This window comes from Rissa tridactyla, chromosome Z (assembly GCF_028500815.1).
Source record: "Rissa tridactyla isolate bRisTri1 chromosome Z, bRisTri1.patW.cur.20221130, whole genome shotgun sequence".
NCBI lineage: Eukaryota > Metazoa > Chordata > Aves > Charadriiformes > Laridae > Rissa > Rissa tridactyla.
In genome coordinates, this window is record NC_071497.1 from 11,572,419 (window position 1) to 11,599,157 (window position 26,739).

The 26,739-nt window shown below is 42.5% G+C and overlaps 1 protein-coding gene across 4 annotated transcripts in view; it reads right to left on the bottom strand.

Moving 5' to 3' along the window:
• Positions 1-1,824: 1,824 nt before the first annotated feature.
• Positions 1,825-26,739, bottom strand: part of SNX30 (sorting nexin family member 30) — a 50,424-nt gene continuing 25,509 nt past the window's right edge. Inside the window, exons 3-9 of one of the 4 annotated variants that reach the window (XM_054185068.1) lie at positions 25,492-25,602; positions 21,627-21,785; positions 19,071-19,266; positions 18,226-18,425; positions 12,763-12,849; positions 6,880-7,032; positions 1,825-5,377 (exon numbers count right to left, since the gene is read on the bottom strand). In XM_054185068.1, the coding sequence (XP_054041043.1) occupies positions 5,318-5,377; positions 6,880-7,032; positions 12,763-12,849; positions 18,226-18,425; positions 19,071-19,266; positions 21,627-21,785; positions 25,492-25,602 (966 nt within the window). In that variant the 3' untranslated portion in view covers positions 1,825-5,317. Of the gene's footprint in view, positions 5,378-6,879; positions 7,033-7,144; positions 7,303-7,878; positions 7,972-12,762; positions 12,850-18,225; positions 18,426-19,070; positions 19,267-21,626; positions 21,786-25,491; positions 25,603-26,739 lie in introns of those variants that run through there. The other 3 variants (XR_008463736.1, XR_008463737.1, XR_008463738.1) reach the window with 3 other exon arrangements.

Below are 26,739 nucleotides of genomic sequence, written 5' to 3' on the forward strand. Positions count from 1 at the left end.
GTGCACACATCATTTCAATGGCGAGGGCTGCAAAAAAATGAAACTTTATATTCTAGGTAAAGGAGTCATCTTTTAATACATTTATTGGTCCATTCCATTAAATTAATTGAGGTAAACAAATGGTGCATTTTAAAAAAATGTACACACTCATAGAGAATTACAAACAGTTTTACCTCAAAGTGTTTTTCTCCATCAATACTAGTTCCATAGTAAACAATGCACAAAGTATATTTATACAGAGATATATGAAAGGGTATAGAAACATGCCAGCACCAGAAGGCAAGACAACATTTCATAGCCTGCAAGTCTGAACAAGAGCACAGTTGCCAGATTTGGTCAAGTGCAGGAAAAAAAAGCCTCCTTCCCATTTTTATTTTGTTTACTAGTGAATTCACACAGAGACAAGTCTTTTCACAGCTTTCGTTTTGGTTTTTAAATGGTATGAACAGTGACTCATTGCGGTGAGTGGGTTTACAAAGGCTGAAAGCGGAAGAGCCTGGGGAACGAGCCAGCACCCGTTTTGGTCCCCAGTACTGCCACCTTCAACAAGGAGGGGGATGAGATCCACCTCCGCTCGCAGCCAGCTTGCCTTCACCTGCACCCACCAACTCCCCAGACCTTAAGGAGGGACTGAGGGGTGCAGGCACAGAGGAAGAGAGAACAAGGACAGTGCTGCTTTATTTTCATATGCTGAAGACAAAAGCCCTTTGGCTGTTTGCTATGGTAAGAACATCCCTCTGCAGTCTGTCCGCCTGTGCGGTGGGAATGTGGCACTGGCCCCAATCCTGCTGGCTTGATCCAAAGGGATGGACACATATCACAGCAGCAGAGTCAAGGAAATGGTTTAGCTTCAAAGCATAGAATACCGAGGCCTCAGAGTAGTCTAGGACAGTGACTAGCCTTTAGTGTTTCAGCATGCCACTTACATAAGGGTGTTCCGCTTAGGCCTTTTTGGAAAGTGCATTATTTTCTGCACAAGTACTGTGCCTTAGCCGTGCAACCTTAAAACTAGCCCAGTTCGTTACTGAGTACTTGTACAAGTCAGATGCCCCACCAAGACTCCAAAGTGCTAAGCATGGAATTAAGCATTAACATTTCACTTCGTACAATTGGTTAAATAGCACTCCCAAAAGTTTAAAATGCAATATTCACACTGCCAGAAGGCTAGTTTATTCCTGTGATCCCCAGTTTTACTTTACAAAAAAAAAATAATAATCTGGTAAGCAGTAGCAAGTTCCCTACCTTAAAAAAAGACCCCATTTTCTCTATTTATTGGTTGTTGTAGTAAAAGTTAATATGCCAAGGGAAAGACTGTTCTACCTTCAGAATTTAAGAAGGCTGAACATCTGATGAGCTAGTTTAGTCTATGCAATTTCACTCAGCAGCACCAGGATTTTAAACAGTCTGCAACAGTAATCATACTCAATTAAATTGTGCAAGTTTTAACAAAAGCATGGCTCCTGTTAAAACGCTGAACAGTCCCTGGTGGGCTAGGAGGGAATTCTTTTGTACCTTGGCATATGCAGGACTGACACCTGAAGCTATATGCAACACAAACAGGCTATGCAGAGCCACTGCTGCAAGGCTACCTCACTGTACCTCCGCAGGACCATCTCTGCCGCTCACGTGTTGCGGATGTTTCTACCACTTTATCCCACTACTCTCTCCTTAGCACAACTGCCAGTGTGACAAAAATCCAAGTAGACTTCAGTGAAGAATCCATAGTTTATTCTTTGATACAACTTGCATCAGAAGAGTTCGTGTCTTTAGGGCTACACCTATTACCTTTTCATTTTTCAATGGATACCTGAAAAAGCCACGATGTTTCAACATCTATGTTTATTGCAAGAGTCAGAACCTGGTAAGGATACATACGAACAATGCACGGTTCATTACCGAGCATGAAAACAAGATCTCAGTGCTTGCTTTATTGTGCTGGTGCCAGTTAAGAGAAGAAACAAACATCCCAGAAATTACACAGAAATAACCAAGACAGCAGTGAATTATGCATCATCTGAGAAAGAACTTGGTCTGGCTATGGATTACGAGGAAAACTGGGCTAATTTAAGGATTATTGAAGGACCCACATGTTACACAGGCTCACAGAAAGGGTGCGACTACTTTTGATTTCATTTTAGTGCATGTGGAGAGGGTGGCCTTAAATGACTGCACACTCCAGAAGTTACTCAAAGATGAAGCTCCTATGCTACTCCTGCTTCCCTTTACCAACACCATTTACTTTTCACACTTAAGGTTTGGGCCACCCAAAGGAGAGACTCCTATCCTGTAAGGGTTACAGGATAGTATGTTAGAGTTTCACTAACATCTCAGATCTCAGCCCCCCCAGTGGCAGTTAAGTAAGTGCACTCTTTACAAGTGTCACTGCTTACATGTTACAGGAGTTTCCTGCTATTTTGTAGTTCTCCTGTTCAGCACTGCTGCCCTAAACCTCACAGTCAGGATCCTCCCCACACCTCACAGCCTCTCCGACACGTAACTAGAGATTTACAACAGCTCTTTATGAAGACACTCCTCCATAGCCCACAGGAGCCGAGAGATCCACCACTACACACCCTTCTTACACTGCAGCAATGAATGCAGTAGTCCTCTTTTGAATGTTAAGTTTTACTTTCCTTGTAGGGGCTTAAGAGGTTTTGGTATTCCAGATCATATAAGAAATCCTATTAGTGGCCACAGACTGAGGTGCATGTTCCAGCCTCTCCTCCAAATCAACCTGCCAGTGCCACATACTCCAACAGAGACCTGAAAAGCATGCCTGCCTATCAGCAGCTTAGCCAGAAAGGGATTTATCTGAAATTAAAACATGCTCTGGTTGAGGAATAGTTTAAAAACCATCCCGCAGAACCAGTGGTGTCAGATTAAAGAAAATCTAAGCTGATCTTCAACAGCTCCAGGCTCAACAGTTACACATTGATTTGAACTTCACTTGGCACTCCCCACTGGCTATTATGCTTCTCGTGAACAGCTGTCAATTGCTAAATTCCCCAGAACCAACACCTACTTCAGGTTGACATAAAACTATGAGGGAACAGGACCTCAGTGTTGTAAGGCATCAGACAGAACCTCCTCACCTGTAGGAAAAACCCACCATCCTTTCTACTCATTTTGCACTTTTTTTGATAAGGTGAAGGTAAGACTGCCCAAATATTAGTGCAAATTACATTTTGCTTGACTCCCAGTTATTTTGTAGAGTCAACTACAAAATTCCATTTTCCACACAGGAAACAGCTCAAAAAAGCATGTTGATCTTTGTTTGTGGGAAATAAGGAAGACTGTAACCCTGAAGGGCCAACTGTTAAATGTTATGCAAGTGCTTATTTTACAAGGGAAAGACTGAGGAAAATGCCTGACTACCACTTCAAGATGATCCCCTTAAGCACTTCCCTTGCACAACAAGAGTAGTTTGTCATTCTGGACCTAACAGCACCTTAAAGGAGAGTTCTCATTTACACCAGATAAGTGTATATTGATAAACTGTGAGCCTAAACCAAAAAGCATAGTTTTAGTACTACAGAGCTGTCAGTGGAGGCTGAATCAAAAAGGAAGACCTCTTAAAATATCTTAACCTTGACTTTTGCACCCAGAGAGCATCCTCTCATTAGCCTAACAGCTACCACATCACTACAATTACTCATCTTGACAGTAGCTGTAAAGCCACCAAGTTGAATAGAGGGGCCTCAGTATACTTGGTATTTATGAAAGGATAAAGTCCAAACCAGAGTGGTACCTGGTAGGTCATCACAGGAGAACAAAGTTGCACATACTCAATTACTGCTCAGATTCTCTGCAAGAATATTGCCAGACATCAAGTAACCACTCAAGTTTGGCAGTAAGTGCTCAGAGTTATTTATTCCCCCAAATCCCAATATTACACTGATATTAGCTCCAACCCCCCGCACTTAGGATGGTTAAGAAGGATTTATCTGCATGCTGTTAAACCAAGACTCTGTGACCCTGGGAATCACCTCAGCATTCCTAAGGCCATTGACAACAAACAAGACATTTACTTGAGGTTGGACTGCAAGAGAAAGGAGGGGGGGAAAAGGGACTTGCAGAAGCAGTTACATTTCTAAAGGCCAAGAAAAACTACTCAGAAAATAGATCTGTACCAAAAGTAGTCTTAAAAGACTTGCCGTGTGGTTCAGTAGAGACAGGTATGAACGCTATGGGTAGCCAACAGGGTACTTATCTACCCCCACCAACCTGTTTAAGGCAAGTTTCATACACAATGATGCTTGGTGTAAGCAAGCATTTGACACTTTTTGGCTTTTGGCTGCTGCTGCAAAAAAAACCAAAACAAACCAAAACCAAACAAACATGGGGAGAGAAAGCAGAGTTCTACCTTTACTACAGCAGGCACCTTAACTGACCAAGCCCAAAGTGCCTTTAGTTCAGAAAAAAAAAACACAACACAAAAAACATTTAAAGCATGGACCAAGAGAATTCTACCATGCAACTTCCAGAGCTAACTTTAGAAAAAATACACTGAAGACTCACACTTTCTTCCACCATTGCCATAAGCCTTGAAAGGTCGCAGTTCAACTCACTCCCACAGCTAGGCTGATTTTGATCCCCAAGTCAGTCACAAGTACACTTCAGCCAACTGACACTACTTCATAATCACCAAGGTAAACAAAGATACTCAGTATGAACCAACAGCATGCCACACTCACAAAAACCACAGTTCATGCTTGCATCACAGGCTATCTGCAGGTGGTGTTGGTATGTTCTGTCTAGGACCAGCCCAACTCCCACACAGAAAAGTCTCCAGAAACCATTTTATCTAGAGGGAGCATATGGGTGGTAGCAAAACAGAAAATATTCATTTCCAGCCTTTCCCTGTCCATCCAAAAAAAGGGATGAGGATTGGTTAGAGAGTACTGTATCATAGGAATAATTATTTTTTTTTTTAGCAAACAAAACAGAATGGTAATAAAGATGTCATTTGGCACCTTGCAGTAGAGTTTTATTTTCATCTTTTTAGTGTTCCACTCATCAGTTCCTTCCAGACTAAAGAGGTAAGTTTTATCAAGATCCCCGTGCACTTTCAGTGTGAACCCCCAATCACTCCATAAGATAAAGAAGGAACCATTCAAGATAACTCAAAAAGATGAAACATACCCCAGTTTAAACACAGAAAGTGAGGAAAAAAACTCAAATAGTTTTCAGAATGTCTGTTCCAGCCTAAGTCCAGCTGGCATTTCAGTTAACTTGACAAAAAGGAGTTCTTCATACAGTTCCAGTATGTCTAGTGGTACTGAGCATAGAAGTGCTAGACTGTCCATGAAGGTACTTCTTATTTGGTCTCTGGCTTGTCTTGCAATAGTGGTATAATTGACTCCCACGCCGTAAGGCACTGAAGAAAGAAGTAAAGATTAAAAAAAATGGATTGTACATCAGTTCTTGTAACTTTTGATCAACCCTTCCAGATCAACAGAATGCAAGTTCAGAATGGCTAGCCACGTCTTTATAGATTATTACAGAAAGGAGCAGAGGGGACGGGGACAATGTCTAACAACAAGAAAGTGTTCAGAAAGAATAGCTGCAGTTTCCAAACAAAGAAAAAAATTAAAGCTTTCTAAAGTCATCAGCTGGACCAAGCTATTAAAAATCATCAGAATACCCAGTATTTCCAAATATCAAGCTAGATTATTCTAAACCGTCAGCTACGCAGACAAACTGTTTCTAGTAGAAGTTTACATCTTTGTGGTCTGACTGTGGGAGAGGGCTGATCTGGACACAATGGCAGCTATGACAGACTACCTCCAGCAATCCAGCAAACTTATTTGAAAAACCCATGCATCTAGGGAAGGTAGTTCAGAGACACAGTGTACTCCGGTACACCTCTGGGACTTGACTACCCTCACAACAAACTGGTGGCAACTGGTATAGTAAAGTGAAAGTGGAATCTAGCTTCTGGGTTATTAGAAAGTCACTCCACACTTTGGAGTCATTTTCCTAGACACATATACTTACTCCAGTTCTTGTGCTATGTATCATTACTGTCTTTGAATGCTGTACAGCCCAGAAGTCAAACTGGACAAGTATAGACCATGTAATACATATTATTAAACACTGGCAATGGCCAAACTCATCACCAGCCCTTATATCCACAAGTCACTATTGCCAAGCATCTTCCTTCTAAACTTGCTGAATGTACTGAAGGCAAATAGATTATTTCTAGTTGTGCATCCTGAAACAATTAGACGCTTTCCAACCAAAGGGCTTCCTTGCTGCAGCTAAGAGAAAAACTAAGATGTACAGATTTAACTGTCAATTGCAGGGACACTGCTGGATGTTCAGTGGAGTCTTTAATCCCTCCCTTCACAGCAGTCTCAGAAGAGAGGAGAGACCAGTGCGAAAGAAGTTCTGTGTGAGTAGTTATGAATTACTGACAAGACAGATGTTGGCAGGGGCAAAGGAAGTGCATATTAATATTACATGGATAGGTAACCTAGGTAAACAGGAAGAAGTTTGTAAAGCAGGTGTGGAAAAAAGCAATAGGCAAGATGAAGTATGTCACCATGCATAAGCCTAGTAGCGTTTAATATATCAACCACTATTGCTCAGTAATTTGTTCAATTCAAAAATGCAAGACAGGCAAGCATACAGGAGGAAATGTTGCAGGGCTGCCTTGCAAAAGACTGCTAGCCTCATGCAGATCACTTGAGCATGACCAGCAACTCATCAGATTATGCTAAGCTGCTGACAAAGAGCAGCTTCCGCAGCACTAGAGAACTGATTTACATGTCCAAGATTCTTTTCTTCAAGACAGCATGAAGATTTCCTGAAGAATCATCACCTCAGAGGAAAATGAACTATTCTTATTCCTGCCAATGTTCCAGCAGCGTCACATACCTTCTCGTAGTACTGGATGTTTTTATCTGCCATCCCCATGAGTAGCTGCCTGAAGTCTTGTCTTTTGTTGTTCTGCCATCTCTCCATATCTGCTTTCAGGTCAGCATTGAAACACTCTACGCGGTCTTGACATTTCTCAACATCTGTGGGTACCTGCAGGAAAAGAAATGAAGATTGAAACTGTCACTGAGAGTGCCGGACTGCTGAATTAGCTCAAATCTCACTGAGCAAAGCTACAAAGGAAAGGGTAAGTAACAGTCATTACCCTGAATAAACTCAGTTATGGCTGCAGGGACAAAAGCCCCAGTTCTGTATTAGTGAGGAAATGCGATTGCTTCATTTGTTCTTTGCTGTCTGAGGTGGTAGGCAGTTGTGCTTGTCCATCTCCATGCCAAAAATGGAGCCAGACTGAGGAAGAGCTCCCTAGAGGCACATAAAGAGGTAAGCCATTTGGTCGAAGGGCTGGGTGCTTAGGCCCAGTTCCTAGTTCTCAAACTGAGCAGCTTGACTACAGCTCCAGAGTAAGCTTTCTCTCCTCCTTCCCATTTACAGTTGCACTAAGCATTTCCCAATTTCAAGTAATGTGTATGAAAGAACAAACATTCAGGTTTGTCCAAAAAGCTGCATAAGAGACCTCAGTGTTCTCTCTTGACCATAGTATACAAACAGCAGTGATCAACTATTGCTGCAGAACAAAATTTCTAAGTCTCTAGTTTATAGCTTCAACTTTTAACCTTAAGGCTGCCTGCAAAAAATGCAAGTGCAAAGCACCAGGGACCATAATGCAAAGGGAACAGGAAGCATTTCACTGTGGATTGGATCATGGGCCTTTGGGCTCAATACTGGGCATATAGTCATACCTAAGCAATGGGAGAAATCTTGAAGGACAGCCTACTCCAAGCCTAGGTAGAGATTTAAATGGATTACGACAGTAGCCACCAGCCCAAGGCCAAAGAATCTGGCATTCTTTGCTTATGTTTTAACAAACATTATGTATACCAGGCAAGCACAGGAACAATTTAGAAATGTTTCTTCAAGCGGGAAAGCCATGAATTCCTTTCTCTCCCTTCATGGTCCACACTGATGGGAAGCCTGTAAGGACATGCAGATTAAATCCATGACCTCATTAGAGGAAACCCCTGAGCTCTAGCACCAACATGAAAAGTGAACTTATGTTCTGGAACCCGTGACTTGCATAAAGACAAAGGGCAGAATGATGAACATTCGCAGAAGTTTGTAGTGGCTCCTCTCATACTTGATACTTTCAGGAAATTCCCTTTTTCTTTGAGGGGCGTGAAGGAAAAAAGAGGACGAACAAACTATGTAAGAAGCTTTTCATGGGTAACAATATAGGATGTCAGAGGTGTGCTACTACCTTGCAGTTTGGCAAGGTACACAATTTAGGCAGAAACATATCAACTCTTGTTCTTCTCCAGGATGTGCATTAGGGCTGATCACTGAAGTATTCCATTGACTAATACTCAAAGAAGGTCCCACATTTGTTCACCAATAAAGCTGTTTGAGACACAGGAAGCACCTCCTTCATACTAATGGGATTTAAGTACCCCCTTTATTCACACAACTGGATTTACACTACAGGCACCTTGGGGGTTCATTAGGTACACACTTCCCCCACCCTCTGAGAGCACTATAGTTCTGGCTACAGAATCCACTCTGCTACAAGTCTAGACATAAAGATGTCTCATAGGCTTCAGATAAGAATCATTGAATGGTTTGGGTTGGTAGGGACCTCAGAGATCATCTAGTTCCAACCCCCTGCCATAGGCAGGGACACCTCCCAATAGACCAGGTTGCTCAAAGCCCCATCCAGCCTGGCCTTGAACACCTCCAGAAATGGGGCATCCACAGCTTCTCTGGGCAACCTGTTCCAGTGCCTCACCCCCCTCACAGTGAAAAATTTCTTCCTAATATCTTATCTAAATCTACCATCTTTCGTTTAAAACTGTTACCCCTCATCCTGTCACTACAATCCCTGACAAAGAGTCCGTCCCCATCTTTCCTGTAGGCCCCCTTCAGGTACTGGAAGGCTGCTAGAAGGTCTCCCCGGAGCCTTCTCTTCTCCCGGCTGAACAACCCCAACCCTCTCAGCCTGTCTCCATAGCAGAGGTGCTCCAGCCCTCTGATCACCTTCGCGGCCCTCCACTGGACCCGCTCCAACAGGTCCACATCCTTCCTGTGCTGAGGACTCCAGAGCTGGATGCAGTACTCCAGGTGGGGTCTCACGAGAGCAGAGTAGAGGGGCAAAATCACCTCCCTTGACCTGCTGGCCACACTTCTTTTGATGCAGCCCAGGATGTGGTTGGATTTCTGGGCTGTGAGTGCACACTGCTGGCTAATGTTTAGCTTCTCATAAACCAAGGCCCTCAATTCTTTCTCCTCAATCCACCCAGCCTGTCTTTGTGCTTGGGATTACCTAGACCCACATGCAGGACCTTGCACCTGGCCTGGCTGAACTTCATGAGGTTTGCATGGGCCCATCTCTGAAGCCTGTCCAGGTCCCTCCAAAGGGCATCTCTTCCCATGGACGGATTTCACCAGGTGCTATGGACTTATGTACCTTCACATACCTTAGATGGTCTCAAACCTGATCTTCTCCTATAGTGGGAGGTTCTTCATTCTCATAGCCCCTGCCTTTGCCTTCTGCAACTTGGGTGTTGTGGTTGGAGCCCTTGCTGGTGAAGACCAAGGCAAAATATTCAGTACCTCAGCCTTCTCCATATCTTGGGTGACCAGGTCTCCTGTTTCCTTTTGGAGAGAGCCCACATCTTCCCTTTATCTCTGACATACTTATAGAAATTTTTCTTTTTGTCCTTGATGTCCCTGGCCAGATTTAATTCTATCTGGGCTTTAGCTTGCCTAATCTAGTTCCTGGCCACTCAGACAGTTTCTCTGTATAGGTTTAGAAGATGCCCCCCTCAAGGCAAATATGCCTTACATCATATTTATAAGTACTCTGCTATCTTAATGGGAAAGGCTAGGCTATCAGGAGAAAGCGACATGAAGTCTGGAAGCAAAACCACATAAAATTTCCCATCCAATTAAGTTAGTTTCTAACCACTCACCAGCTTCCTGCTTCTTCTGCCACAATCTGAAACCACAACGAAGCTATAAAAAAAACAAAACAGTTCTTTCTCACAGCCAGTTCTCCTGCAGGTCAGGCTGAGAGGGCTGTACAAGTTTAGAGCTACAGGGACAACTCAGTGGTCAGAAAATGGGTCACATATGCTCTAATTAAGGAACAACGGCAACGAACTCCAGCTAAGTCTCCACAGGCACCATGAAAGTAATGCCTACATATGCACCGGTCCTGTTCAGGAGTGTAAATACCTTTCCTTCCAAAACCGCAGCTTCCCAGAAGAGAGTTTGCAACTTGGTAGTAGCTCAAACAAAATTTTAAGTTAATTAACAGCTTTTAAGCACTTCATATCTAGTGCAACATTAATGAAAAGAGAGGTTATAGTTCTAACGCCAAATTTGGACGTAAGTTGAAACATCAATGCTGATGCTTTTATCTGCTTTTACCAGTGGAGATATTAAATATTAGCTAGCAACTAGGAACTGAGAAGAAAGAAGACTGGACTGGACTTTGGGGGAAGTTGCTACTTTCTTACTGATGGCTGCTCTCAGTTAATTTGAATAGCTCAAAAAAAAACCCCAACCCCAAAACCAAGGGACAACAAGCTTACACTGCAATACACTCCAGAAGGGCCCATTACTATTTTAGTATTTACTTTCCTGGTTCTCTGGAAACATATACTGTAACAAGACTTTTTCTTCCTGTAAATACATATGGTCACCTTCTACATCAAATTCTGCACCGCCATATTTAACGTTCCCATAGATCACCACGCTGCAAAACCTCATGGCAGACAGAATAAATTAGGTCATCAGAAGTAGACTTCATGTCACCAAAAGGAACAATGCCTGCTCTTCACTAAATTCACTGGATTACTGCAAAACCAGCTCCAGCATGGGTCAGAAATGGCTAAGAAGCAATTCACCACTGTACTTGTCATAAAAAAGAAAGGCTGCAGATTCCACACTAATACTATTATGCTAGTGTTCAAAAACACTACACACACATTTGGTGTAAACTTCATCATCCTGAGCAGTACTTGCTGACAGACATTTACAGTAGCCCTACAAGCCTTCTGCATTTATAGACCACCAAGTTTTAAGCTGATCATCTCAGTGTGAGAACGACCTAATGACACTGACAGAGCTTCGTGAAGCCAATCTGATTATGTGTACAATGAGTCTCAGAATGCCCTCCAGTGGAAGAGATTAACAAGTAATGATAGGCCCTTATTTCATGATCCAAAAGTAGGCCTTTTTTCCCCTTAAATTTTGGGTTGTTTTTTTTTTTTAACATAATCTCTGCCAAATCAGCTAAATATGCCAAAAGGAACACAAATGCCACTCACCGCACAACCCAGTTCATAATCATCTGTCTGCTTCTAGTTTCCAGTAGCCAGGAGACCTCATTAAATGTAAGATGTGCTGCTAGCCACTGCTCTGAGCTACCAGCTCTTACAGACAAGGACATTTCCTCCAGGTGGAAAGAATCTGACAAACACGAGCTAGTATTTTATGAACATGCAGGGAGTTCTATTAGTTTGTTCAACTTCATCTAGTAAATGACACAAAAGACGTGTTAAGAAAAAAGGTACAAGGAGTTGCCCAAAGATATACTTGTAGTCTGGAGAGGAGACTTAAGTATTCAAAGAATTCTTAGCTATTTGAGTGCTGTGCTTTACACAATAATCGCACTGAGAGGTGAGATGCAAAAGCCTTTTAGTAGGTGAGAGATTAGTGAAGTTCAGCAGTTCCACTGCACCACGATCTTGATATGAGTCAAATGCCAAAAAACCTCAATTGGCTTGCTGGATATGCTAGATTTAGCTCCCTCTGTCCTATATACAACTTGTTAGAATACCCACTTATACAAAGCTATATGAGAAAATAAGAGAGCATACCACACCTGCCAGCAGTGGGGCAGGCAAAAGACCAAAATACAAGAGCACCACAAGATACCCAAGACACTACTATTTGTAGAGTCACAGACACAAGACCAGAAAAACACTGTCCTCTTCAGCTTCTTAAATTAAAGATGTTATATGAACCTCCTGTAAGATTATTGCACAGTAGTCCTAATAATGGAAAGTCATCCATTAGTTAACATAGATGAAGAGGAACTAAAAAACCCGAAGCAGAGGAAGGGAACAAAACCTGTTGTCATTGTTGGTTAAGGATGCAGTGATTTAAGATAGAGCTGTTGCACATTACTTCATGCAGAAAGCAGGTGGCAGCATAAGCACGCCAGTTTACAGCTTTGCTTCTGCATGAAGCCCAGCCAAAACCTGTCACCCAGCGACAGCTGCCGTGTCTGTTCAGCATCACACAGGAAGGGCTCCTTAGCAGGAGGGGCAAAACATGGAGTCTTCCACAGTCAAAACAGGTGTCCTACAATACAATTCAGCAGTGACAGAGCTAGTACCTTAGCTCAGCTAGCTGACATACTGCTAAATCACCAGGGACTGTTCTACCACTGCTTCAGTCCCTGTCACTAAATGCTGATTGCTGGCTGTTGTTCAAGTGTTACATATCGGAGCCATCCTGCTCCGAATGGCAGGCAATCAGTAGCACAGAAGTTGCTAGACAGGTTATATATGTTCATACCTAGGTTTTTATTTCGTACCAGCTTGCCTACAACAAGCTTCTGTTCTGCCAGAAATTGCTCATACCGCAAAGAAGGAGCCAAACTCAGACAAAGCAAGTTCTGTTTCTCCGTTCTTCTCAGCTAGTAACTTAGCACAGCTAGTAAGCGCAAGCTGGTTTTGTAGAGTAGTTTTAAGTGCTAACCTTTGGACGGTCTTCTTTTTTCAAGGCTACTGCTTCCAGTTTTGCTTCATACTCCGCTTGAACTTGGTCTCTCTTCTTCAACACATTCTATGGGCAAGAGAAGAAACAGTTGTGAGAAGGATCCTCTTGTTTCTTCCCTCCCCAGCCTGCAAGAAACTGCGAAGTGATAGAGCTTAAGAGCTAACTCAGTCTGATGTCAGACTTTCAGACTTGCTTTGTCCTAATTTGCATTATTTAGGAAGTAGCTTTTAAAAACAAAGAGCACTTGCTCTCCAGCAGCTGGCAGGGTCAGATAAAATTCAACTTTTTGACAAGCTGTAAGCATGCAAGATAGAAGCTGTCGTGTAACCATGAACATAACCCTGACTAAGTAAATTCAATTCATGAGTTGACCTATTATTAGCATCATAAGGATATAAACAAAGCATTAAAGCTGTCAAGAACTAGTGCAAAGCTTTTGATATCCTCAAGCAGCAGACAAACAGCATGGGCTAAGGGACAGGAAGGCCACTACAGAAGGTATTACATCTTCCTTTTCACTTGCTAAGACTCCTCAAAGTCCTTTATAGCAAGCTGTTACATTCTCATGTTAGAACAAAAGCAAGCATTGCTTTTAGATGAGTCTGGGGGGTTTGATTGTTGGTTTAATTAAAAAAAAAAATCAAAATGACGAAAAGCACGATTTACATGAAAGGCACTGAACTACCTGAGTGACTCTCACAAGCAGTAAACATTTTACTGACAGAGTATTCTCAGAATAGACAGCAAAAGATGCTACCTTTATCTTTGGTTATTTGTAAGTGTGCTACTATCTCCACTAACTTTACACTACAGTCTTATAATTTAAAAACAACCACAGAAATTAGTCTTTTTAAGAATATACTACTAAAAAATAAGCAGTTCTGTGTCAGCAGAAATGGGCAACTTAACTTCAGTCTTCACAAGGAAACAACTAGTAATTTTTTTTATAGGTCAGTTGATGCAAAGTTTTTATTAAAAATGCTCAGAGGGAAGACAGCCACTCACAGCTGAGGCACATGTAAATTTGAACTTCTCTTGCAGCCCACTTGGCCAGTTCATGCTTGCAGTCTTCCTTTCTACCACCCAGAAGGAATTACCGCATTAGGACAAAAGGAGGTAACTTGTCATTTTAACAGTTTCAGACAAGGCTAGTAGTAAAGCAGGACTAGTCATGCACACTGATGCCTACAGAAATATCTGTGTTTAAAGATTAGTTCTCAGAGCTCTAAGAGCCAGTCTAGCCAAGATCTGTTTCCTAATTAAAGATGTACAAACCCTGTATCTACTAATCACCATCTTCCCCCTCCTCCCTCTTAAGTGAAGGGAAGTTCACTAGTGCAGTTGCTGTAGAGATACAAGACATTGCCATCAACATTCTTAAAAACCTCAAGTCCACGATAAACAGGAATGGCACCCCATCCATGAAGTTGCAATTGGTTTAGGCAAAAAAAGGGGGGCAAACTGGAAAAATTCACCTTCAACAGCTTAACACTCCCTTTTGTCCCCAAAGAGATGCAAGCAAGCATGCCACTGGTCATGTTTGCTTGAAAAACCACTGCATTCCCTTTCCTTTTGGAATCCAAGCAACTATGCGGAATAGCCCTTAAGTGACTGAGGTTACCAATGCAACAAAAGCCTGGGAGATTTAACCGGTATTTCTACTTCGTATTGCTTCTTGAACCTGAGTCAACTGAAATTTCTTCTCAGAAAAACAACCACCTCCAGCAATTGCATTCAGCCTTTCGGAGCCTGGAGTTAGTGCAGTAAGCTGGATCTGCACCAGGAGCAGCCAATGATTAACAGGCATCAGCAGAATGGATTCGAGGGGCAGGTGTCTTATTTCTCCTTAAGTGCTCAAATCCATCCACTTGCAGACCATTAACAATATGCTCCTGAATAATACAGCTTTAAGTAGCCATTAATGGCTGACCTGTAAGTGATGAGAAAAAAATATTGCCTTCCCTTTCACTTGTCCCATACGTGAGAGGAAGTGTTTCCTCTGGCACCTCCAGGCAATCTTGTCCCAGTTGTAGATCAATGCATTAATGCTCCAGCAGCACCTCTGAAAAGCTCTGTATCGAGTACCCCCAGACTTACCACAACACATGCAATACTTAGATTAGTTAAGACCTCACTTAGAGAGAAAAAAAAAATTCAAAGTAAAAAAAATAGTTGGAACAAACCAACAAACAAAAAACTCACACACCACATACCAGTTATTTGAGCACAGAACTAAAGCACTAGTCCCTATACAAGAAAGACTTAGCTTGCTTTCAGTAAGGCAGGTCCTTCTCCATTTTCTATTCAGCTGAAACATTTCACCTTGGCTCATATCTCAGAAGGAGCTTCAGGAGCTTGCCATCAGCCTCCCTTCTCAAATTGCGATTCTATGACATGTGCACATCACATATCTTGCTACTACAACTAGACCTCACAAGAGGATCCTTATTTACTGCAGGCCTTTAGAGAGACGGCTAGCTATACACGGGGTGCTTGCTTTAAACATACATTAAAAGTAATGCTCAGGCACACAGCTGGGGACTGCATCATCCAATAAGCCTTTCTGTCAGTGTTAAACATAGAATTCATATAACCTTTTAAGATCAGCATTGAATTATGTAGAATGGAGTTTGTCCTCTGCACTTGCCTCCCTAGGGAACACCAGCGCACCACAAAAAATTGTGATACCGCACATTTGTCCACAAGGGCCTCACTGCACCAGGATTCAAGACATCATCTGGCCACCTCATACACGGCCTGTATTTTAGAAAAGGTCTCTCCTAGACACTACCAGAACGTATTTTAACTCAAGCCCACAATGCCAGCCTCTCCCCACTTCTGGAAACCTTTCAAATGAACCCAGAGACAGGGCTTCCCTGGAGTCAGCCAGTACTTGTTTCAACCAGAACTACTGGGCTTTGGCTCCATATATGCAGTTCCCTCAGGCTGCCCTCCTCAGTTACAGCAGTGCTCCTGAAGACGCTAAGGTGAACATTCATCTCTAAAATAGTGAAGATAACCTCGCAGTTCTTACTCTGAGGACAGTCACCCAGCTAGAGATTGCTCTACAAATCAAGTTCCTGTACCTATATCTGGGGTACAGTGTGCAGAGAAGGCTATCAAGGTTACACTGAACTCCTAGCATCTAAAGAATTACCTTCTATCAAGTAACCTATACAAAAGCTGTGCTCAGAAAAAACCAAAACTGACTTGAATTTCACAGCAGCTGATGAACAGGACTGCACTGCTAGAGGAGAGACATCCCTTTCAGCAGAAAGCCTCCTGCACGCCAAGAGTAGACTCCTTTACAGTTACTTCCTTGGTTTTAGGGAGTCTGGAAAGACAGCTCTGTAGATGCTTACTACAGAAATAGAAAATATCAGGCTGTTGCTAGCCTAAGAAAACTGCACTTCCTGTCTGAAACCTGAGGCATTTCCAGTTTTGGTATTTGGGAGGGAAAGATAATAGGAAGAGTCTGTCTTGGTTGGCAATAGTTTTCACTCTTGATTTTCAGACAGACTAAAGCTAATGAGATGCCCATGCTGGACACTAAGCAGCGTAATTCTTATTTGCTATTAACTGTTATTTTGCAAGTGTGGTTTCTAGATCAAACCAGTTCCAAAACACCAACACAGTAAGTATTTTCAGTCCACTACCAGAGAATAAATGACAGGAAGAGTGAATCCTTCAGGGCACTAGAAAGTCAAGTCAACAGCCTAAAAATTAAGCTAAAAAGCAAGTGTTTCCTCAGCTGAAGAGGTACTTCAGGCAGTTAAACACCACTTAACCACAGGGAGAGCAACATTAAAGACCTGCAGCTGGGCTACCTGTTGGCTTGGAGACTGCACTTAGTGTCTTTGCCATCGTCTGACAACAGCCCTTTTAGAATGGGGCTGTCTCCAAGCCATCAGGTAGTCTAGCTGCAAGTCTTTAATGCTGCTCTCTCTGCAGTAAGTGGTGTTTAACTGCCTGAAGTACCTCTTCAGCTGAGGAAACCCTTGCTTTTTAGCTTAAAAAAAAAATCTTCCCCTGCTACATTTGTGAAAAGCACCTCTCACAACTCAGCTTGCCACTCCAGATGCCATCTCCAGTAGGCTGTGGCAACTGTGGCATCAAAATGCCAGATGTTCTGGGCTAAAAGCTTTAACAACTAGCCTCGTGTTCTGTTTATTTATAAGTACACACCCACCCCCCTTCCTACAGAATAAAGGTAAGTCTGAACATCCTCGGTCAAGGCTTCCAGCTTCCAGATACAGCTCAGGGTGTTCCAGCAATGCTTGGGTGCTAATGGTCCTGTAAAGAAAATGCACCTCGTTTATGCTAGGGTCAACGACTACATGACTACCATGACTACAAACGCAAGGAGTAGGCAATTAGTGCAAAGCCTTCTGCAAAATACTTCAACCAGGCAAGTCAAGAGCCATACAACCAGCAATCTGAAGCTGGGGAAAGACATTTGCAAGTGTTTATATTCTCAGTTTGAGAAATACAGAACAACTAAGATTAAGATGGAGAAGGACAACTGTTTTCAGACTGTAGGTTTACAACAGGCTATTAGGTCTCTTAAGGACTGCATACCATAGCCTTGTAATGGTTGTTCCAAATGGAAAGTCCTCAGAAGGAACTTGTCTGTTAGTAACCTATAGAGGGACTGCTAATACATACTGTACGATGGGCCTGTGGTGAAAAGCTCTAACAGCTGAGCTGGAATCCTTGGTTTCAGTTTTCAATGCAGTTAACTCAGTGATTCTTTTCCCCAAGCAAGGGTATTGACTACCAATGCTCCTTTGCTTCAAGAAAATAACTGCATTGAAGTACCTTTTATTATTTCTGCACAAGTAGTAAGATACCAAGTTCTTACAACATCTTTAAGCAGTTACTTGGCATGCAGAACTTAACAGAACTTTACAATAGACACATCCTGCCAAGGGTATGGGGATGAGAGAGTAAACAGCGTCTGTCATTTGGACACATGGTTCTAGAAGCAGCCACCCAATCCTGCTACACAGAAGTGACAAAAGCTGCTAATGCTACCTTTTCTGCAGGGCCAGACACTAACTCGGTAGTGAAGAGCTGAGCCACGACTGACATTCTAACAATTCAAAGACAAGATTCCAGGCAGCCACAGGATGCCTCCTATGAAGTACCACCTACCACTCCAATGAAGGAGCAACTCTTCAACACTTTGTGTGCACCTCAGCATTGCTGACCTTAACTTGACTGAGTAGCAGAGCAGAGAGGTAATGCTACCCATGCAGTACCCTACTACTAAACATACCTAGATTTGTTTTGATTATGAAGATATCATCCTACTTCATGTATGATTTACTTCACCACTTTTCCCACCACCAACACTTCTCACTGCTAGAAGGAATCAACTCGCTGATACATCATTCCATGCAAACACAATGACAGTGTCTTCTGCCACAGGGCTCTCTTTACCTTCATCGACTCCGAGTACAATATATATTCCCTAAGCACAGGCAGGAAGTCTTCTGTCATGTCTTCACTGAGTTCTTCAAGAGCTGTGCAGCAGTTCCCAATACAGGCAGACACCCCTTCCAGTGGCTCCGATAGCTCAACCTCCAGCCCTCCCCAGGTTGAATAAACAGGCCCATATTCTCGTAGTTCCACCAAGTATTCTGCAAGAGGCAGATGGAAAAGTAGATTAACAGAATAAGAGTCATGCACAAGGATCTGCAAACACTCACACTAAACAGGAGAAACTAAGCTTGGCAAACATCAACTCCCCCAGGCCTCAAGTCCTGTGTTGCATTTGCATCTTGACAGGCAGAGCTCTATGGCTGCAGAGGTGACAGGTCCAAGTTGCCTTCTGCTTAAGTGACCATTCCTACAAGCGTCCAATAAAGAGACGCTTGCATCTGTGCAGTAGCCAAAGCAATTTTTTAAAAGCATACATAAAATTTGGCTCTGCTATGACAGGTCTGTAAAGGTTACCTTTATCTAGGAATTCCATCTGTACTCCAAATGGAATCTACAAGTTTCCCCCCCGCCAAAAAAAAAATAACTCTAATAAGAAAGTAGGTTGGTGTAACAGTAAGAGTGACTTTAAAAAAATATTTGGAGAGTTGACCAAGATAACATACAATACTCTGTTAGGCTTTGGGCTGGTTTTAAATCTGCAAGAGGCATTATATTTTGCTCTGTGTATGGCTCGTTACAGACCAGAATCATTGACACAAATCGTCTTGGTCATGACATCATCCACAAGAAGATACAGAGCACTCAGACTGAAAGTATTATGACAGAGCACCTTGTGTTCTTACCCAGCTGTTCCTTGATAATCCGTTGTGCTATTCTGTCAATGGTACCAAGTTTTAGAGAGAACGTGTCTAGGTACTCCCCAATTGCTGCAAACTCCAGTGGACGACTTCTTAATTTGTAGCCTCCTGTGACATATTTGACAGACTCCCCCATCTTTGATAGCAATGCCATTCCTTGCTTTTTGTAGGCATTAAGATCCTAGAAAGTTAAAAAAAACAACAAACAGATTAGAAATATTTCATATATATGTTGGAAGATTATTACAGTGAAGGATACTTTCCAGTCAAGATCAAATCTTGTGAAGGCAAGAGATGATGTGACATGTAGGCTTGGACAAAAAAAATCTCACTTTGTACAAAGTTGTACAGCTGATCACAGTTTCAAGACTACCTCTAGGTAGAGATAAGCTATCCAGGAGAACGGTATGAAGTACATTATAAATGAGTAAGTGGTCCACCTTTGCACATGGCCAGACTTTCCCATGTTCTTGTACTGTCACCAGGGAAGTAGTGATATTAACAGCTCTGTTTCAACCAATACTGTTCATGCCATTCATCCACACATACTTTTAAGCCACAGCGCACAATACCAGTATTATGCAAATGCACCAGCTGGCTCTGATGACCTAGAACAGAGCTAAATATTGCATGCCTATTTGGTCAGCAGCCTCCTCACACCAGTTGTGTGGTCAGAGATGGGGCAGGGGAACACTGTATACAGAAAAAGCGCAGCATGGGGAGACTAGCACAGCTTCTCTGCAAGACAAACTGCAGCTCAGGCTAGGTCAGATGTAGCCATGGTGCCTGCACAGAAAGCCTAAACTTCCTTGCTAACACTTTTCATGATTGCATAAATGAACATACAGACAACCTGTGTTAACAAGGTTGTTTACCTACAATCTTCAGGGGATTTCACTTTTCACCTTGACAGCACATCAGAAAAAAAATGGTTTTAGTTAGACAAAAAGCTGTCCATTTTGCATTTTACTCCTTCCAGCAGGGGTCCCTATTCAACATCTCAAAACAGGCTTAAGAGCTATAACTAGGTCATCCTATGCAGCCTGAGGAAGAGATGTTTTCAAGCCAAGTAGACCTGTAGAGGTCAAGAATCAAGACACGGTATTACAACTAGACTAAAAGCTTAAGCATTGTTAAAAAATACAATAGCCATCTTCAAAAGATGTACTACAGAATTCTTTCCAAGTACTTATGTGTAAGTCAAACGTAAATCTAATTAAGAGTACCTGACATCTTAGCAGCTACTATAATTTTGAATTATGTTTATGTTTAAATGCAGTGGTTCCTTGACTCTTGCCTCTGTCTGTCCTAACCACTACCTGCAAGCACGCATCAGAAAAAGACCTTGAACTCAAAATAATTTACTTACTCTCTCAAGCATTCTGGCCCATTACTGGTCCAAATGAAGAAAGGCTGGCTTCTCTTTTTCAACCTGGAGGCAGTCTCATGACTTTCTGCAGTAACTAAATTCTGAAGTCTAACACACTAAACTGACACCTCACTGCTGCAATACCGCAAGTTCCAACACTAGAGACAGCCAGAGGAACACATGTCCTTTCTCCTCAAGCTCCCTGGATGCTCTATGTTCTCAAGGCAAGCCCTGCCAGGGGTTGAGGATAAAGCCCTTGTCACTTATTTTACAGGAGTGGGAGAAGACAGCTTAGCAGCTAAGAAAGTTGATTATCATGCTTTGACAGCTGAAAAGCAGAACAAAGCTATCTGACATTTAACTATCAAGGCGCTAAACAAATTCTGCATTTCTGGCTTGCTTCAGTGGTTAAGTTCACCATGGAGAGGAAATAAAAGGGAACTGGAGATTGAGTCTCACATTACCAGCAAGCAGAGCATGAGCCTTAAGTGAGCTCAAGTTAAGTGTCACATTTGAGTGAGCGAGCATAATGTGACACTGGAAAGACATGCTTTTATAGCTCTCTCACTTATCAGGTCGAACCCAAGCATGACTGTAGGTCCTCCTAGACTTATTTAAAATGCAGTTCAAAAGATAGCCAAAGAAAATTGCACTGTTGCTGGATGAGTCACACAGAAGATGACTGAGAACAAACAAGAATGAGGCCTTCACACTTAATTTTGAGGGCAACAAGTGCAAGCAGTATGAAGACACAGACAAGAAAAAAGTAAAGAAATCTGCAGGCTTTTGTGCAAGAGAGATCTCTTCTCCCGCACTTCCCTCCTCCCCAAAAGAGAATTTCACAAAGTTTACAGTTTTCTAAATTATGTACGTCTCTTAAAAACAGAAGAGTACATTTGAGACATAAGGATACAAAACAAGCAGGTCTGAAGAACTGAATTTGTAAATCTGCAGACCACCCCTCCCTTCAAGCACAGAGAACCTGTACGGTTGTCACACACAGGGGTCTGTGACACACAACATTCAGGGTCCCCAACAACTCTCTGGTATTTTAGGGGAAGATCTGACCTGCACGTTTTATTAATGCCTTTTTACCTCATTTCAAACGAGACTGCAAAGGTGCCTGTTCTGTTGTCCCTGCCAATCATTGTATTTGGAAGTTACTGGCTTACCTTGGCTGTGAGAAACACGTTGAAGTGCTCATTAAAAGAAAGCACCGGGTGATCAGTTATTCGCTTCAAGAATTTGTCTAATGCTTTCCTTCTTGTCTCCACAAATTCTTCAGAAAAGCGATCAACAACACCCTTCACCACAAATTTCTCAGGAAGAGGCTGTCACAGACAAAAAAAAACCACATAAGATACAAAAGACCAAACCTTGCTTCCGGTATTTGGAAACATGCAACGCAATCAATCTGTAGTGTCAGCAGGAGCCGAAATGTTGTGTTTGCATCATCACATGGGATGCAAGACCTGCTCTGAATTACCCTTTAGCCGCTCCGGCCCAATGCTAGCAGTTCTGCTGTGTGGTTTCTGAGAGCAGAGCGCCACACCAGTGAAGCCCAGTCAGTACTCACACTGAGTACTCCTAGCAGAGCTCAGGGTGTTTCCCCCTACTGCTATCCATGGTCAAGCTCCAGCTCTAAAGGAGACGCCAGCAGAGCTGCGCACTATTCGCTACAGCAATGCGCACGCACACACCCACCCCACAATGCTGAAGCAAGGCTGCTCCGTCCTAGGAAACTCAGAAAATTCTGAGTAATTTAGAGCTCCTGGACAGCCTGACAGTCTTAGTGATAGCCTCACAGTGAGCAAAGACAGACAAGCAGGCTTACCACAGCAATTGGTCAAGTAGTCCAGGCTGGAGCTTTCCTGAAGAACTTGAACATTCAGTCATCTACCATAGCCAACATTCCTGAGCATGTTTGTGTAAGTGACAAAAGTCTGCCAACAGATCTACTCTTTCATCTTACTCCTATTTCGATTCCACCACAGTGGAAGACCGCAGTTCAGCCTAACATGCGAGCCCAAGTCTGCCTCCAGACTAGCTAGTTCTGCAGTCTCTCCTGCTGCACTTAGACACCAGACTTCAAAGTACCATTTGAGATGGAAGATAAATCTTAAAGCTTCAGCATGGTTAGTCTCAGCTCTACCATCAGATCTGCTTTTGGTCTCTCTAGACAGCATGGATTCCAATATTAATTTCAGTTTTAAAACTGTGCTTTGCATTTTATTCTTGTGAAACAGTCCACCCAGATAACCTGTTTACTCTTAGGCTAGGAATGATATTTTCACCCAATTCAGGAATTGGGATTCTCCCCTGCAAGTAGTCTTTGTCACCTGAAATCTGTGACAAAAGTAATTCAAAGGAAAAAAAAAAACAAAACAAACCTCTGTTTGCATATGCCTTTCCCACCAACCCTAGCTGATGTGGAATGTTTTCCACATCATTTCCTTCCTGTGGAACATGAAGATTGCACCTCCTAAAAAAACCCAGACAGCATGACTTAGCTGCAACACAGCTACATTTTGACCATTACATTTAGTTCTTACATTTTAAGACTTATCTTGCTGTGCATAGCATTCAGATCAGTCATTCTAGTTAAACCAGTGCAAGGTACAGTCTAATTAGACTTCTTCAGAAGAATAATGCTTAGTGCAGTAGTCTTCAGGGAAGAGAAACTCTCTTCACTTGTTTTGTAAACCTTAGCAGGGACTCTAGGAAGTCACTAACCCAGCAGAAGGGTTAGTGCAGAAGGAGAAGTACAAGCTGGAAGACTAGTTTAAAGAACCCTAGTTCAACCAAACACAGGGAAAAACTGTCACTGAATAATCACTAAAGTTTGAGCATTTGAGACCCACAGAAAGTGCACCTCTATTACAGAGACTTCTGCCATTTAACCTGGTTTTAGCTATAGCAGTATAGTCCTTTACATTTTAGGCCTTTGGAGGTCCATCCAAAATAATCAGTACACACAGCTAGCAACTGATATCCTGCTTTAACTGTGTGTTACTTATCTACCTTATAGTCTTCCAGTTTAATAGTCTGCCTTTCCCTGCTGTGACATGTGAGTAGAGTTCACTGCAGTCATAAATGGCTTCAAGTATCCAAACTTCACCACCCAAAGACAAGATCAATTGGACACGTTAGGCTTATCTTTCTAGTCTAGAGACAGATCTGAGAGCATTTTTACTGTTGTTTGCAAGAACCGATTAGAGTAAGTCTCAAATCATTAAAAAAAAGTAAAAATCAGTAACTTAAGAGACGAAAAGGAACCCATATTCATTTTAGTTTGGGCTCCTAAGTGTAGTCTATCATGACTCACTGCACTGTGAAGACACATCATTTGTTACAGGAAGATTTCAAGTGGAGTCACTATACCAAGATTAAGACAACAATCCCCTTCCAGTATTTTGTTAGACAGAAGGCCTCCAGGGACAGCAGTATCTCCAGTTACAAATACAGATAACTGATTGTCTTGAAACATCCCTTCAGAATACATTTGAGTCACAATGCACCTGAAACGGCCTTTAGCTTCTATTCCACATTGACTTCTAGGCAATAAATACATAAAGCATTCAGCAATCTCCTCACCATACCACTGGAGAAGGTTAATAGGAAATTCCCTAACTGCTAACTGGTGCAGACAGGTAAAAGAGGGCAGTGCATTCTTACACTTCCAGATTTTCTAGAAGAGAGGCACTTCAGAGATTGCCTTGTTTTGCAGCCAGTTTCATGTCCAGTATCAGAGCCACTTGTGCCAAATTTGCTGTTCTGTGTGCAACAAATTCCAGGTCACTGCAAAGCAGCTTGATTCCCTGGCTGTGACTCACCTTCTGCTACTAGACTATTATTTATTGCCTTGCAGCCTTCAGGCAGGACTGGCAGCCTTGCTAGTACAGTCAAGAATCTGCAGAAGCTTAACCTTGATAGTTCCAGCTGTTCAGAGAACAGTGAGGGAGAAAAGAGTGTCTGGGCAGCTAACACATTAATCTCATGTCTCCACCTTACCCCAGCAAGCTTGCTCTCTCTCCTTACCCCTCAGTAAACATATTTGCTGCCAGTTACAGGTGTCACATGATTTTGTGAAGTATTTCTTGTCTTTGAGAGACTGAGCTATATTTCACTTAGAGGCAAGTCCTAGAGAAATTAAGGACTTAAATAGCTCTCTACCCTGGAACAGCCTAACTGAATAGTCCTCACACAGCCTAGTCCTTGCTGAGGGAAGGAGAGCAACCTCCCCCCCATCCCAGATGGGCAAGTTAAGGTATGCTAGCAGTATTGTTATTTCCTGACGATTCACCTCCTACAAGCCTTCTTGAATTTCTTTGTTCAAAAGAGCTGATGGTGGTGATCTCTCAGGCTTCCTACCTTTTCACATCTTCTACAATATGAACAACAGACTGCTGAAGATCAGTATCAGCCTCTTCATATGACATTAATGTAGTCAGACTACCAGCTTCAGCAACAAGGGGTGCAGTAGTTTAGCTAGTCTAATTAGCTAAACTTATGCCTACTGAAAGCATGCAATAGCTACCAAGTCAGAGGCTAAGATTTGTAAGTTTGTGCTATTGAATATTAGCACAAATAGTTTTAAAATACTCTTTAAAACCAGCTCAAAATACCATCTCAAAAACTGAGTGAGACTAGGACCTGCAGTACCTGTGTGACTTTTCATAATCCTCAGACATGAGACTTATTCAGATAGGAATTTAGATGTAATAATTGAGAAAACAGATGAAGCATATTCCATCTATGCCACAACAAATGCAGTCACTGTGTATATTGCCCTACGGGAGGCTGCCAAAGCTCGTGCCTCAGGTGTGCCACCGAAGGTAAGTCTAAGCTTCATAATCAGTCAAGAATGGGAAGCTCTTCCCACTCCACCAGAAGACAATGAAGTACCATATTTAAATCTAAATATTAGAAGAGAATGAAATACTGTATTTAAATCTAGAGGGACACGTCACCAAAACAGCACCCTTGCAAGACAGATAGAGAACTGTCCTTAATAGCAGATTCTTGCTTACTACCTACGGGAATGAGATGTGTTGGCTGAGACTCTTCCAGCTTGTTTCTCAACCAGTCGAAGTCTTGGTACCGCCGGCGGACAGAATACTCTGGCAAATCAAACTCTGCTCGTGTGGTCTGAAAAAGAAAAACAGGATATGCTTAGTGTGCACCGAAACCTCTCACTTCACAGCATAGCAGCAAATACAGTACAGCCATCACTGGTAAGGGTGAGGCCACAGAAGCCTTGCATGTGTACTCCATCCCGAAAGTCGTGTTTGCGGCCAGCATGAGAGAAAGATCCTCTGGCCTTTCAGGCACGCGGAAAGCAGTATGAAAAATTATTACTTGGAGCTGATGTGTTCTTAAGATCTATCCATACTTCAATATATGTTCTGCTCAGATAAACTTTATGGGAGGAGTCTGTGGAGAGGAGACTGCTGTGCACCACGTTAATCTTCTGGCAGTTACAAGTTTGCGGGGAAGACTATATGAAATCTTCATTCTGAGGACAAGGCTATTTTAGCCATCAAGAATTAAAAGCAAAGATATTCAGTGACTTGTGTATTCTATTAGATGCATTAACCATGGGTGAAAAATGTTTCACGACTGCCCCACATTCCAGAAGTGACACTTCCTAGGCTCCTTCAAGGGTAAAAGATTAGAACATAAGCAATTGCTAGGTTTGTGAAGGACAGTTTTTGTTGATTTCTGAGAGGAAGAAATGAGTTTGTTTACATTAAGTTTGTGTATACCTGATTAGAGATATCAGTACATTGAGTTAAATCGTCAAAGTTTTCATTCTTCAGCACAAGGAAATAAACTTGCCATTACAAGGTTGAGACAGAAGGCAAGTATACAGAGAAACTTCTAGCAAATGTTTTATCCAGTCCTCGAACAGCCCATAGCCTGGAAAACTAACTGCGTGGGGCTGCTTGCACAGCACATATTGCAACTGTCTAAAAGCACTAATGAAAATGTATACCAACCAGCAGTCTCTGCTACAGAGCCTGGTATTCTGATAGCCCTGATTGGAAGGTAGATGGCCCTTAAGTCCCACTGAGAAGCACAGCTCACAGAGAAGCCCAGAGCACTATATTTAGTTACTTGCAGCATCAAGACCGTCTTGCAATGAAGGTGATGCTGCGGCGCCAGCACACTACATGTCTACAGCTGGACATCAACACCACCAGCTCTCTTAGCTTTAGTGCTGGACTCGATGCCAGTTCCTGTTGCTTTGTTACTCCTAGCCACTACAAATGCCAGCTAAATCCC